Source organism: Protopterus annectens, chromosome 8.part0, assembly GCF_019279795.1.
Source record: "Protopterus annectens isolate FY-2018-M chromosome 8.part0, PAN1.0, whole genome shotgun sequence".
In the NCBI taxonomy this organism is placed as follows: Eukaryota; Metazoa; Chordata; order Ceratodontiformes; family Protopteridae; genus Protopterus; species Protopterus annectens.
The window spans coordinates 1022528262-1022543549 of NC_056741.1; the positions used below are offsets into that span (position 1 = coordinate 1022528262).

Sequence of the window (15288 nt, forward strand, 5' to 3'; positions counted from 1 at the left end):
GGTCCCCTAAGGACAGATCTTCGGTCAGCGAGGCTGCCAAAGATGAAGACAAGGAGAAAGAAAAACGCAGGGAAGAAAGGGAGAAAAAGAAAGACAGGCATCACAAGAGATCCCCAGACAGGGAACTCTTTCTCAGCCCTCCATCCAAGCCCAGGAGGCCTGTTTTTCCTCTGCTCCGGTCACCACGTTTCTCACAGGAGCCATTGGAGCTTTCGGACCCAAGGCCCTCAACCCCCCTGCGCAGACCAGCCAGGTCCGAGTTGGTGAGCTCTTCGAGGTAGACTCGGAGCCTATCTGAAATGGATATGGACAGAATGATGCGGAGATTTCTTCAGTCCCAAATTCAGATGGGAGTCTTGCCAGGTCCCTCTCTCTCTGGAGGGGCGACCTCCATACCTCTTTTCCACCCCTTCTCTCCTTCCCCGATCCATGCTTTGGGACCTTTGGATCCAAGGTTTTTCAGAGCTGGTAGCTTGGCGCCGACAGTTCCTCCAACCTAGACTTCGGCTGTTACATTGACTTCCTCTGATCCGACACTTCCTCTGATCCGACCTGCTCGGATCTGAGTTACTCTCGGAGCCGCGGACAGTGAGTCGGACCCGGGGGAATGGATTCTTCTGCTCCGACCCTTTCGGATCCGATCCGTTCCCTCGGACCTCAGACTACCCTGTCATCGGCCCCGGTCCTCGCTTCGGATATGGGATGGACTTCTCCTTCGGCCTTCAAAGTGGTGGAGAGGGTTCTCTCCCAGGGATTGACACCCCAGCTCATTCCCTCTGACACCACCCAGGCCCCCCTGGATTTGGTGACGACTCCTTTCATCCTGTCTCAAGGACAGCCCGTGCCATAGGATCCCCAGGTAATTTTCCCCGAGGAAGCCCCTGCAGCTCACGGATCCCCTTCTGAAAGTCCCACTGAAGAAGGCCACCACAAGCGCAAGTGCAAAAGGAGGCACCTGGACTCCCCCCGAGTCCCTCACCACTGACACTGACTTGGATGAAGGAGAAGGTTCCCCCAGGTCACCTCCCGAAGACGTCTCCTTCGGAGAAATTATGGAAATCCTCCACCAGAGGGGAGGTTGGTCAGCCCCAAAACCTTCTGGGGATGTCAGTGTTCTGGAGGCCTTTGGCATGGGCCCATCTACATCTTGGGTGTCCCCACCAGCAGACCCCTTGGTGGACCTCATCACCACGAGGGCATGGAAGGAGCCAGACACCGTAGAGCCCATTCCCAAACGTCCTGACAAGGTCTTATCTCCTCCTTCGGATAGACAACCCTGGTCGAAAGGAGCCCCAGTTGATGCTATGTTGGTCGCAGCAGCCACAAGGAAGGAACTAGCACAGGAGAGTTCCTTAGTTCACCCTCCAGACAAGGCGTCCAGGTCGGTGGATAGGTTTGGGAAGCGCATATACTCTTCAGTGACTTTTTCTATCCGTGCTGAACTATTTGGCACTTTGATTTGTCTACAGCGAGACCTTGCTTCGGAATTCGCTGAGTCGCCCCAGAGTCTTTATCGCCGCAGGACAAACAGCTGTTTTCAGCAAAAATGTCCACTCTGAAATCGGTCTCGAATACATCTATGCGGCTACTTTCTCATGCCACGGAAGGAGCAGCTAGAACAGCTGGGACAGGCATAGCCATGAGGCGTCATGCCTGGCTCAGATTGTGTCAGTTCACGGACCCTTTCAAGATATCGTTTATCAACGCTCCCTACGACGTCTCTTCCCTCTTTGGGAAGACAATATGTGACACACTGGTCCAGAGCGAAAAGGACAGGAAGACGTCTGCTGTCGGAGTCCGCTTCTCTAACCCTCAGCGGTCCTTCTCTAGGAATCAGAGGGCAGAAGAAGAAGATGTGGTTCCGAAAATCTGTTTTCCCGGGATTCTCAGGACAGCTATTCCCCCAGAGGCAGAGGGGGGCAAGATCGACGCTGACCCAGAGGTAGAGGGGGTCCCAGGAACTTCAGGTCTAGGGAACCCTTTTCTGATTGACCCGGTCAGCAATCCTGAGGGGTTACCCGACTGTCCTACTCTGGAGGCAGTCTGGGGACGATTGTCCTTACACCCAGCGGCATGAGAGTCCGTTACGACAGATTGCTGGGTTCTTCAGATAATATCCAGATGTTACTCTATTCCTTTCATTGCCCCTCCAAACATTACAAGACACCTCCCGGATGTTCCACCCGCTCACAGGGAGGCCGCAGCTCTAGAGGTTTCAAAGCTGCTTATCAAACGAGCCATTGAAAAGGTTAACCCCGATCAGTCCGGATTAGATGTCTACTCAAGGTTCTTTTTGGTGCCAAAAAAGACGGGGGACCTCAGACCCATTCTATAGTTGTCCACATTAAACCTGTCGGTAGCAAAACAGAAATTCCGGGTGGTCACTCTACAGTCCATTCTACCTTATCTCAGAGAGTGCGACTGGATGTGCTCGTTAGACCTTCAGGATGCTTACTACCACATCAAAATACATAGAAGCTCCAGGAGGTTTCTGCGGTTCTGGCTGGGAGGCAGTCACTTTCAGTTCAGGGCCCTACCCTTTGGTCTCACCACAGCCCCCAGGGTGTTCACCAAGGTAATGGCAGTTGTAGCGGCCCACCTGAGGCTTCAGGGTATTAAAGTGTTTCCTTACCTGGACGACTGGCTCTTCACTGCACACGACAAGCATCACTTGTGTCTGGCCCGAGATTATTTCATTCGATTAGCAGACTCGCTGGGAATTAGTCAATGTTCACAAATACCAATTGCAACCAGTACAAATTCTAGACTTCATTGGGGCACGGTTAGACACTTTGCAGATGAAGGTATTTCTAACTCCAGACAGGATTCTACATCTCAGGAGCCATATAGCTCTGGTATCAAACTCCCAGTCTTCAAAGGCGAGTGAGGTTCTCCGGGCGCTAGGCTCCATGTCTGCTGCCATATCTATTCTCCCGCATGCACGTCTTCACATGCGGGTTCTTCAGTGGACTCTGGCGGTCCAGTGGTCCTGGCTAGACCTACCCATGGAATTTCCACTCAAGATCAGCCACGTCTGCAGGACATCTCTTCTTTGGTGGTTGGCGTACATGAGATATCAACAGGACGTCCATTTGCACCAACCCCAGTCCAAACCACAGTAACCACAGACACCTCCCAACTAGGGTGGGGGGGCACAGTTTGGGAAGGACAGTCCAAGGCACGTGGTCCCAAACAGAGACCAATTTGCACATAAATGTTCTAAAGTTGAGGGCAGTGCTTTTTAGCTTTGGAAGCCTTTCACACAGTCCTCCCTCTTGGATTGATTGCAATTCAGTCAGACAATATGTCTGTCGTCTGGTATATCAACAAGCAGGGAGGAACCAGAGCCTACCCTCTATGTCGCTAGGCCTTGAGAGTGTGGGAATGGGCGATTTCCACCGGTCTGTGTCTGATAGCAACCGCACATCCCGGGGCGCTCCAACATTTTAGCGGACAGATTGAGCCGGGGCATTCTGATGCCCTACGAGTGGTCTCTGAAACAGTCAGTAGCGGAGGAGATTTTCCTGGCATTGCTGCGATCTCTTTGCATCTCCTTCCAACGCGAAGAGCAGCGAGTTCTTCGCTCTGATTCCCTCACCAGGGGAAATCCCCAGAGATGCTCTAGTCCATGCTTGCCCCCCCCCCCCCCCCCGGGCTTCTGTATGCTTATCCTCCATTGCCACTCATTCCGAAGTTTCTTCAGAAAGCTTGCCGACTACGATGCAGAGTGATCCTCATTGTCCCATTCTGGCCTAGTCAGGTTTGGTTTCCCATTCCTTTGGTCTCATCTGTTAGCTCCCCCATGGGTTCTGGATCCCTGTCTGAATCTAATTTCCCATCCGTTGGGGACATGTCCACCCGATCTGGGCAGTCTCAAGCTTACAGCTTGGTTGCTCCAGTTCCGTTAATCGCCAGGACTCCGGTCTTTCATCCCAGGCCAAATGGATTCTAGTGGCCTCTCTTAAAAATTCCACTAGAAAACTATATTGCAGTAAATGGAAGCGCTTTTCCATTTGGGCTTCACAGAGAGAAATAGATCCCTTTACAGCTCCTGTTCCAGCGGTGTTGGACTTCCTGTGTAGTATTTTTCAGCAAGGAGCTAGTTCCTCCACAGTGAAAGTACAATTGGCAGCCATTTCCAGTTTTCACGTTGGCGAAGACAACATGGCCTTAGCCTCCTCTTTTCTCAAAGGTACTTTTCTGCTGTGGCCCCCTGTCAAGGATTCTGTTCCTCCTTGGGACCTTACTTTTGTTTTACAGGCATTGGTTGTTTGAACCTGCAGCGTCGGTGGACTTAAAATTTTTGTCCTGGAAGCCAGCTTTCCTAGTAGCCTCACTTCGGCTAGGAGAGTTTCTGAGCTTCAAGCTTTGTCTGCCATGCCTCCCTGTTATTGGTCTTCCATAAGGATAGGGTTTCCCTGCGTACCAACCCTTCCTTACCTAAAGTGGCATCTGAAGCAAACATAAACCAGTCCATTAATCTGCCCGTTTTCTTTCCCAATTTTCAAAATAAAGGTGAATACAAACTCCATTTGTTGGATGTTCATAGACAACCTCGCTTTTATCTTCATAGAACAAAGTCTTTCTGCAAGACTAACCAATTGTTTTTTTTTTCTTTTTCCAAGGCATTTATGGGAAAAGCTATTTCTAAAGTTTCTTTAGTCAGATGGATCACTCTTTGCATTTCACATGTTTACAAAGCAAAAGGGTTATTACCTCCTGGTATAGTTAAGGCTCACTCTACCAGGTCCATGGCGACTTCTGCTGCTTTTTGGTCCAGAGTACCCTTGGATGATATTTGCGCAGCAGCGACATGGGCCAATTCACATACCTTCATTTCCCATTACAAATTGGATCTGATTTCGTGGGGTAGAGCATCCTTTAGCTCTGCGGTGCTCAGGAATATCCTTCCATAAGGGCCTCCCAGGATCGGAGTAGCTGAGGACTCTGTCCCACAGGATGCAGATAAAATGAAGTTAACTACTTCAGATAAAGAAGTTATGTACTCACCATAACGTTCCATCGGAGTAGTTATACTTCATTTTCTGCAACATTCCCTCCCTCCATCCCCCAGACCTTATCCTGTTTTCAGGTTGGTTATTGGGTTGAGTTGCATATATATTGTTAGTTGCAGCAAACTCGATTTGAGGGAAGATAGGAGATGGTAGGGCATTATGGGTAAGGGGAGGAGCTCGGAGCAGATGCTAGAAAAAAGTTGCCGGCTCGGATCAGATACGGATCCGTATACCCACAGGTTGCAGAAAAATGAAGAATAACTACTCAGATGGAACGTTATGGTGAGTACATAACTTCCTTTTTAATTGTATTGTTTTGTTTTTTTGTTTTGTTTACAGTGTTTTCTTAAGGGTTATCTGAGTGCATGATACATGTGTGTTGTAGGAAAGGATTGCTTTTGTTATAGCCTGCAACTTGATTACTTTTGTTTTTGTAACAGATCCTGACCAGCTTTAATGAAGCCATCTGTCAAATGGAGCTCATTTATTTACCTTGTGTGTAATATACAGACTAAGCAGCCCATTAACTGAGTTGCATTGGATTTTTGTATTATATTTCAAATGTTTATACTTGGCTGTTGGCACCTAGGAGTTGTTTGCATGTCTTGAATTCTTGTTATAAAATTTGTATAATACTGTGCATGACCCTTGTTTAAGAATATAACTGTGGTCAGGTGTGTTCAAGATTTCTTCAAATTCAGCTAGCAATATTTTCTGATCTTTTTATTTTCAGAGTTTGATTTTAGATCGTATCATTTACATGTTTATGGTAGATATCACTGTTACACTAGTAGTGCTTCCCAAAGAAGAGGCAGCAAAGACTGAAGAAATTGTGGGGGACACAACCTTAAGCATTGTTTCCTTTGTTGAAATCCTTTGAGACTGTATTCAGACAGTAAGTTTGTCCTATTTGAGGTTACAGATGTGTGTATTGTGATGTATAGGACAACTCAACAACATTTTTCATGCATGATTACGGCATCAGCATTTTCTTTTCTCCTAGACGCAGCAATTTTGGATTTATCCAAGGTTGTAGTGGTGGGTCTGCAAGTTGGTTCATAATGGGGATGGATTGGCACCTACATTTACAAAAAAAAAGCTTTCATAGAGCACTGTTAAAAGAGCACTCGAATTATATGTTCCCTGACATACAATCAATCTATTATTTAGTTCAGTTGTTAACAGTGTAAGCCTTGGCCACAAGTATCCCTTTTCAAGGGTGCCCTTGGAGCTCTGTGTAGTTGAATGACTTTCTTTATATCATCACAGTATGCTGATTAGAGAGTGAGGGAATCAAACCCAGACCTACAGAAGGTTGTTCATTAGTACCTCATAACTTTAATCTTCTGGACTAAGCTGCCAGGCAAATGCAGTTTTATATATACTGTGTTATGACAATTGTGATTCATCAAGTAAATGTTGCGTAGTCATTCCGTGAACTCGAGCCTTAAAGTAGAATTTTTCTAGAAACTGTTCCAGATGCAGTTCGACATAACTTGCCCAAACCATTTCCCAGCTGTTACATAGAGTCTTGGATTTAACTTTGACTTGTTTATTATATTGTTTTTAATCAGAGGAGCACAAGAGTTTCTTCAAAATTTTTGAGGTGCCAGAGTAGGCTGATAAATGGACACCAGAGCTTTGATCTCTCCAAGCACAACACATTTACTGTGGCAAGTTTTCCTAGAGAACTGGATCTTATATAGCTGTATTAAGCACAAATGATGTTTGCTTGTTTATCCTTTTACATTATATCTGCAGTTAATTGTTAAGATCATGTGTCTGATTCATTTCCAGCTTTCAAGTCTACATTTTGGTATGTTTGCAGTTCCAAGACTCTGACAGTGTGTAGTTTACTAGACTTTTTTCTGAAAACCTGGCAAAGATTCAACTGTTTCATTACCTGGGTGACTGGCTTACAACAGCTAGTTTGACTTGTGTAAAACATCTATCAAAACTGACAGATGTTTTTTCTTTTTTTTTTTTTTTTTGGCAATTACAGTAAAATCAAGAGTTATTCAGCACAAAGAAATTCAGTTTCTGGTGGCATCTTTGTATTCATTTTCTTGTATTAGTGTCTTTGCCCTTAGTGGGAGTGAACAGTCATGAACAACTGAATGGGAAGACTCCCAGTAGCATCAGCAAGATAGTTAATCAGAGCTGCAGGGTTCATGTCTTAGTGAGTGATGGGTATCTTGCGCATGGCACTGCCTGAAAAATCACACTGGTTTCTAGTGCATTTACAGAATTGTGACACACATTCTTTGCAGCAGATGGTTCCAGTACTGTCTGCAGTTGCAAAAGCCTTTATTTTAAATGCAGCCCATCTCTAGGAATGCCTTTGCCTCTTAATTCGACACATCCAAGCCTGTTGTATTTATTTTGGTTTCTTAATCCATATAGGTTTGTTTTGTCCATATACCAACATTGTGTATTCATTTTTTGTTTGTATGGACAACAGCAGAGGTTTATTAAGGAAATTTACTAATTTTCTGTCATTTCAGCTGATAGAGAAGTGCAACGGATCCTCTTGGAACTGTTGAATCAGATGGATGGCTTTGACCAGAATGTCAATGTAAAGGTAGGAACTCCTTTTACCTTTTTAACTATATGTTTAAAAAAATTCTCCATTTTTTGCTGCTCAGAAATTAAAATTTACCTCTCTTGTGTTGGAACATTTTAACTGTTAATTTGGTAAAAGATCTCTAATACATCTACCAGAATAAAGGTGCTTTTCTTCATGTTATAAATCTAAGTAATGGAATGTCCTAAGTTTTTTTTTATTCAGATTGCACTGTGCATATTTTTTTTCTATAAAGAAGCTGTTAGAATATTCATCCCTTTTACACGTCATTTGTAGAAACTGTATTTTTTCCTGAGTTTGCAATGGTAATGATTGATGTCAGAATTCAGTGACTAGGGTTAGTATAAGTGAGGATTTTCATTGTAATGATTGCTGTCAGAGACCTCAGCAGTGGGATATCCTTCCTGCAGGTAGCCCAGTAGTTTGCCTGACTTACAGCACCTCTCCCTCTGACATCAGTGGTATGAGGGGCCTTAGCAGATGCCGTCTTCAGATCTTTCTTGATACAGTCTGTCAGGTGTGGTTGCATGTGATACAGAAGTTTTGTCTGGCTGGGAGTTTGGCTTTCTTTAATAAGATTACCTTAACTTCCATAGGGATATTTCTTTTTCTGTCTTGTGGTTTTAGTAGCCATTTTGTAGACAGTATAGTATTAATTCTGGTGTGGAAATTATTAAAAAGAACACTACACAAACCATAGTATACAAATCCAACACAAAGGACACGCATTTGTATTGTCTTGTTTGCCTCTGTCCAGAGCACACCATGTCTGTCGGCGCTATACCAGGTCCTTCCCAAAGATGGTTGGAAAGAGAGCTGAATCTCTCTGGGAACACTTGGCTGTTAAGAGGGGGATGCACCTGGTCCAGTACCAATAGGGTAGCAAGCCAATGATTTCTCCTAAGCACATGCATTAGAATAAGTGACATGAGGAGAAGTGTTTAAATTTGGGAGAGTTCAACTAGGGGACACTGGGTTCCCCAAGTCTAATAACAGGAACATAAAACACCTTCCAGCCCAACTGATTGATGGTGCAAAAGACAATGCAGACTTGTATAGTGTCCAAAGATTTGGTTTATTGGTCCAACTCTGTAACGTAGTCAAGCGCTTTCGTCCAGGAAATCCCTGGACTTCATCAGAACCAATTTATACAATTAAAGCATACCATTTAAATACATTATAACAACCAATGAAAACATTGCATATAGAAAACATATTAATTAACTATTTAAAAACATAAACAGTGTTATTGTTTGTCTTTCGGCTTTTTCCCAGAAAGGGGTCGCCACAGCGGAACTCCGGTCCGCTAATGATTGGCAGTAGATTTTTACGAAACGCTGAGGTGCCAGCTCTACGCCCAACCTTCAGTGAAGGCACGCCCATTTACGTATGCATGCCTTTCGAACGCTACCCAACTGCGGGGAGGACATGCAGACTCCACACAGAAGGCACTCCCAAGCCAAGCTGAGAATCGAGCGGGAGAACCTCTTTCTGTGAGGTAACAATGCTACCTCTGTACCACTGCGGAAATAAAAAAAAAAAACATAAACAGTGTACATATACAAAAACATTTTTAAAAAGCTCTATAAAAATTTTTAGGAGTACAAAACAAGGGCTTTGAGTTTTAAAAACGGCATAATTGAAATATATTCATTGATCCCAGGGGGTATGGGTAGCATTTAACCTTAATTGCCATTTCATTTCTGCTCTCTCAAGTGTGTTGGCCCAACCCCCCCCGAATTCATCTCAATTTGTAAAATTCCAAATAAGAAACAACCCTCACTACTATCTAAATGCCTAAACAGGGCATTTAGTATTTTTTGTCTAATAGCATAGACATGTTCATAAATTCTCCTGTGGAGAGTCCTTTCCGTTTTCCGTATATAAAAATGAAAATTCAATTTCAGTTATGCTGTTTTTAAAAATAGAGCCGTTGTTCTGTAGTCCTAAAAAGTTTTATAGAGCTTTTTAAAAATGTTTTTGTATGTGTACACTGTTTTTTATATATTTTTAAATGGTTAATTAACATGTTTTCTATATGCAATGTTTCCATTGGTTGTTATAATGTATTTAAATGGTATGTTTTAGTTGTATAATTGGTTCTGATGAAGTCCAGGGTTTCCTGGACGAAAGCGCTTGACTGCGTTACACAGTTGGATTAGTAAACCGAATTTTTGGATATTATACAAGTCTGCATTGTCTTTTGCACCATCAGTCAGTTGGGCTGGATTATGTTCATGGTTTTTGTTCGCCTTTTTCACCGGTTGAGTATCTTAATTTTGTTTGCGGTATGAGCCAGGACTGATTGCTGGTGCTTTTTCGAGTCTTTTAACTGAAAGAGTTCCTGTCTGTTATGGAAGGGATGCAGAGCGAAATGTTTGATGATAGATCCCTACAGACATTGGCCAATGCAGAGGATTCAGCACTGAATAGTGGAAACCTCACACAACTTATTTTGGTACTGTCACAAAAAGTTTCTCAATTACAGGAGACTGTAGACAGTTTAAGATCTAATACTGTTTCCGGTACTAAAACGGGTTCCCATGGTAACAGGGAGCCAGGTTTCAAAAGCACATGTGACCGTTCGCTTCCGGGATTTCTTAATTCCGGTTCAGGTACGCTGATCCAGATGGAGATACCATTTGGGCAAGGGAAACTAACCTTAAGTGAATCGAATGACACACTGAATTTGACACTGGCTAAACCTGGACAATTTCACTTTCACCAGACCTAATTCGCAGGTCAACAGAAGGAACATTAAAAATGGACTAAAAGACTTTGAATCTATGTTACTGAAGGTACATAACCTTCAATGCGACAACGCAGTTTTGAAGGAATCTCGTGAGTCACTAGAGGGCTTAGAATGTTTAAATTTCTAAATGTATGTCTAAAAATGATACTGAATGTGACAATTTAATAGAAATGTTCGATAAACTCCATGAGTTCAAACCCATGTCTATCATAAAAATTAATAGCAAGAGAATTGATAAATTGTTAGTGGATGTGGGCAAGCTGAGCGATGTTATTGTTAATGATGTACAATTTAGTGATTACAATGTTTGGTACGAGGATATTTTTGACAATATAAAAAAAAATGGACACTAATATTAAAAGAAAGAGGAATAAGTTGTATAGAGATGAAATGGAGTATAAAGAAAGGTTGGCCTACCCCTTCCCCAAATCATATTCATTTAACAATAATGATACATAAGGCCCATGAGACCGAGGGAGGAATTTTGATAATATAGGAAATATAGAAAATAGTTATGTAGAGAATGAATCGGAAGCATATGATCAAGAATACCCACCTCTAAGGAGGTCTGAAAGGCTTATTAATAAGGGCACAAGTTACAATAATAATCCGAATATTTTAGGACGGCAGGGACGGGGGAAAGGGCAAACATCCCGAGGGCAGAGGTAGAGGAGGGGGAGTTACAGCAACTAAATACTACTGAGACAGAGTATAGTTGTTGAATTTGAAGGGAGACTTTTAAGTTGTGGAGGGATTAATATTTATAATTACTCAAATGAGGTTATTAGATATGAGCACTTCTCACTTTTAAATAAAGGAAGTTTGTCCAGGTTAGGAAGCAGGATGCGTCTCGTACGCTTTTGGAATTGAGAAACTACACGAGGAAGTTGAATTTAAAGTATATTTTTAAGAACGATGGTGGTAATTCTAATAGCCTGTGTGCTTACACAACTCTTCGGTTTAAGAAAAAAAGTTGTTATAACCCCCCACTACAACCCACCATAGCATCTTATGAGGAGGTCTGTACACAGGAAATTTTTAAATTATACTCCACAAGTAAGAGGGACCATTTTAATTTATCACCTGATGAAAGTAAAGTTTTGGAAAGTATTAGGGGGAATAATAGTATTAGAGTTATGAAGCCTGATAAAGGTGGGGGAATTGCTATTGTTAACAAAACTGATTACAACTGTCAAATTTTAGCTATGTTACATGATGAGGAGAAGTATGTTGTTGGCTCTAAAAATGAAATTAACATAGCGCAAAAAAAGGCTGGCCTCATGTTAGAATAGTTTGTTTCAGGGAAGTATTAATTAAGCTATTTTTAATTTTTTGGTTAGTAAGTGTCCATTAATACCATTCGTTTTTGGTATCCCAAAGAATACATAAGGATATCTTTGACCCCTCCTCCTTACAGGCTTACTAGTCATTGGGTATATTTGTGGGTAGACTGGTGAGAGACCTTGGCTCCCATTGACTATATTCTTAAGGACTTGTGGGATTTCCTTTCATGGTTTAAGAAGGATTTATATAGTGATAATTGTTCCTTCACTACTGTTGTTTGTGACCTTTTCACCTCTATACCACACGAGACTGGGCTGGAGTTAATGAAGCCTTGCTGGAGAGAACCTCCTTGAGCAACACTTTATTAAATTTTGTTATGTTGCCTATGGATACCATTCTGACAAACAATTTCTTTAGTTTTGAAGGGGAATATTTTAAACAAAATCATGGGGTTGCTATGGGCTGTAGTTGCGCCCCTTTATTTGCAAACTTAGTTATGTACAGCTGGGAGAAAAAGACCAGATGACATCCCAGGCTGTGTACTACATGAACTACAAAATGAACTGGCACCTCACCTAAGTGTCATGTTTAATCATAGCCTCACCTCAGGCTTCGTGCCCACTGAGTGGCGCACAGCTACAGTTATCCCACTCCACAAGGGGGGATCCACCTTGGATCCCAGCAGCTACCGTCCTATCAGTCTGAGGAGCCTGATCTGCAAGGGTATGGAACGCATTATCATGGAACTTGTAAACAAAGACATTGGCAACCTTCAAACACTGGACCCCACCCAGTTTGGGTTTGTGAAGGGCCGATCTTGTCTCCTGAACCTGATTTGACTTCTTCGAATCAGTCTCCAGAGCTGTGGACGAGGGTAAGGCAGTCCACACAGCCTATCTGGCTATCTTGATCTCGCCAAGGCCTTCGACACTATCCCCCACTCTGGAATCATAGATAAACTTACTAAGCTGGGCATAAATCCCTACGTCACTCGATGGGTTGCTAAACTGGCTTACTGACAGAACCCAGACTGTAAAAGTAGCAGACTCCAAATCCAGCTCCAGACAAGTGAAGTACCTCAGGGTTCAGTTCTGGGACCACTCTTATTTGACATCTAGTTCTCTGAAGTACAGGCCAACACTAAGGGACTCTTGTTAAAGTTTGCAGATGATTGCAAACCGGGAGCCATTATTGAATCCCCAAATGATGTGGATACTCTACAAAAGGGCCTTACAGAAACAGATGCCTGGTGCCAGAGCCATGTGCTCAAGCTTAATGCCAAGAAATGTATAGTTATCCCCATTGGAAAAAAACGTGTACCCATGAATTACCACATAGGTGGCAGTACACTAAACATCGAAAGTGTGATGAGAGACTTAGGGACACAGGTGGACAGTGGTCTCACTTTCGATAACCACATCGCCACAGCAGTCAGGAAATCCTTCTATGTGGCACACCTCATCACTAAGGGCTTTTCATCCAGAAAAAAGGAGGTCATTATCCCACTGTACTCATCCCTCATTAGACCCATTATAGAGTACAATGCCCCTTTTGGTATGTACCTCACAAGACATCTGCAACAGCTGGAAAGGCCACAGAAATACCTCACTAAAAGAATCACCGGCCTAAAGCATATGCTGTATGCTGGCCGTCTAAAAAAATTCCAGCTATATTCTGTGGCATATCGTCTACTCCGAGGCAATCTCTGCTTAACATACAAGGCCATGTCAAACCCTGAGCTGTTGGACATGCTACACTTAAATCCCAATCCCTCAGAGCCACATGCTCCAGGAATCTAAACCTTCTCATCGCAATGAACAAAACATGCTGGAGGGATAGGTTCCTAACCCAGAGACTCCCCATACTCTGGAATAGACTACCCATACATGTCAAGCAGAGCGCGTCCTTGGCTTTCTTCAAAAGGAACCTTGATGATTTGGATGGGAGATTGGAAATTCACCCCGGGGATCATGTCAGTCGCCCTGCTAGAACAGGGGTCCAGAGAAGTAAGTATTGTGGGAAGAAATATCCAGGGAATTGTTATGGCTAGGCTTGTATAAGCCCTAGGGCCGATAGCCTAGTACCAACCTATGAACCTATGAATGTGTTTTGTATCTGAAGTTCAACATAAATGGTCCATGTATTTAAGATTTTTGGACAATATTTTTATATTGTGGAAGGAAGAAGATTTAGGTGAACAGTTTTATGACTATATAAATTAAATTTGTGACTATTTTAAAGTTACTTCCACACACAATAATGTGACCATTAATTATCTTGATGATGTTCTTAGTGTTTCACTGTTGCAGTCATTACATTTGGGTCATCTGCTTGCAGATAGACCTCAGCTGGCCTGATTATCAAAGTCTTGGGTCCTGCGTCGGATGCTGTCTCATCTTCCATGACGTCAAGTCATCAGGGGTGTAAAGCATGCAGCTGACGCCTTTACATCAGTCTTTCTTGCCATGCGGTGCCCGAAGCAGAAGCAGTTAGCAAGTGCTGGTCAGCCAACTCCTGAAATTTCCGTTTTCAAGTTTCAGATCCAAAGTCTTCAACTAAGGTAAGTACCACATTGGGGATCCTTTTTCTTGCTCTAAACCGAGGTCAGTAAAAGTTAACAATTGTATTTCTTGTGGAAAGCAAATACCTCAAAGATTTGTATTCGTATTGCATTCCTTGTTTAGGCCCAGACCACGACATCTCTTGCTGTCTGTTTTGTGCCTTATTCAAACCTCAAACTATTTGTCATCCGTTCATTTTCGCATCGAAATATTTTGGTACTCCATTCAATTATCCCGAAATGGCTTCAGTAAGCCACCAGACTACCGACATTCCGAAAAAACACAAAGATAGACCGAGACAGACCGCATAGGTCTAAAGCTGCCAATGATGCTTCTGCTAAGCTAGTCGCCAGTTCGCCGGTACTCAGTGAGGTGCTTTTGCAGTCCCTGATACCCGCTACTTCAGATTCGCAGGCCTCTACTGGGACCCATTCGGAGACCGGTATGCCATGAGACGCTTCTTCGACTGTGGATGTCTCTACCTTGGATGGGTCCGTAGCCGCTGTGCAGGCACCGGCTTCTGAGGGTGGATTCAGGCCTACTGACTTGCATATTACACCGATTCCATCTTCTTCAACTCGATCTACGCCTAGAAAACAGATGCCCAGCCCGCATTGTCAGACCCCTGTGCCTAAAAAAACAAATAAGAATGGCTGAAGACCTTATTACTCTAATCAGGGGAAGCCACCCTTCTCCCCCTAAGAGACCTAGAACTGATTTTCCTTCTGATTCTTCTGATCAGGATTCTGAAATTTCTGTTTTCTCTTACCAGGAGTTGCCCTTATCTACCTATGAGGATTCTGATGCAGGGGACTTCATTCCCTCTGCTTCCCCTCCAGAGGATTTCTCTTTTGGTGAAACTTTGCATACTCTTCTCTCCCACTTTTCAAAAGGAATCTAAAAGTGCATCTCAACACAAGATGGCTATGCCCCTGTAGTAACCCAGACTAATACTATTTCTTTTCTTGTCATCTGCCTTTTTTCCCCTACACACATTGCCTGTTCTCCAACTTTGGTGGAAAATATGCTATAATCAACCCTCAGATATCTGTTCCCAGACCTCTCCCCCACTTTTTAGACCCTTCACACAGT

General features: G+C 43.4%; 1 protein-coding gene across 1 annotated transcript in view; it reads left to right on the forward strand.

Moving 5' to 3' along the window:
- Nucleotides 1-15288, forward strand: part of PSMC4 (proteasome 26S subunit, ATPase 4) — a 643785-nt gene that overhangs the window by 374772 nt on the left and 253725 nt on the right. Inside the window, exon 8 of the mRNA XM_044079358.1 lies at nt 7520-7683. Within this exon, the coding sequence (XP_043935293.1) occupies nt 7520-7683 (164 nt within the window). The remainder of the gene's footprint in view (nt 1-7519; nt 7684-15288) is intronic.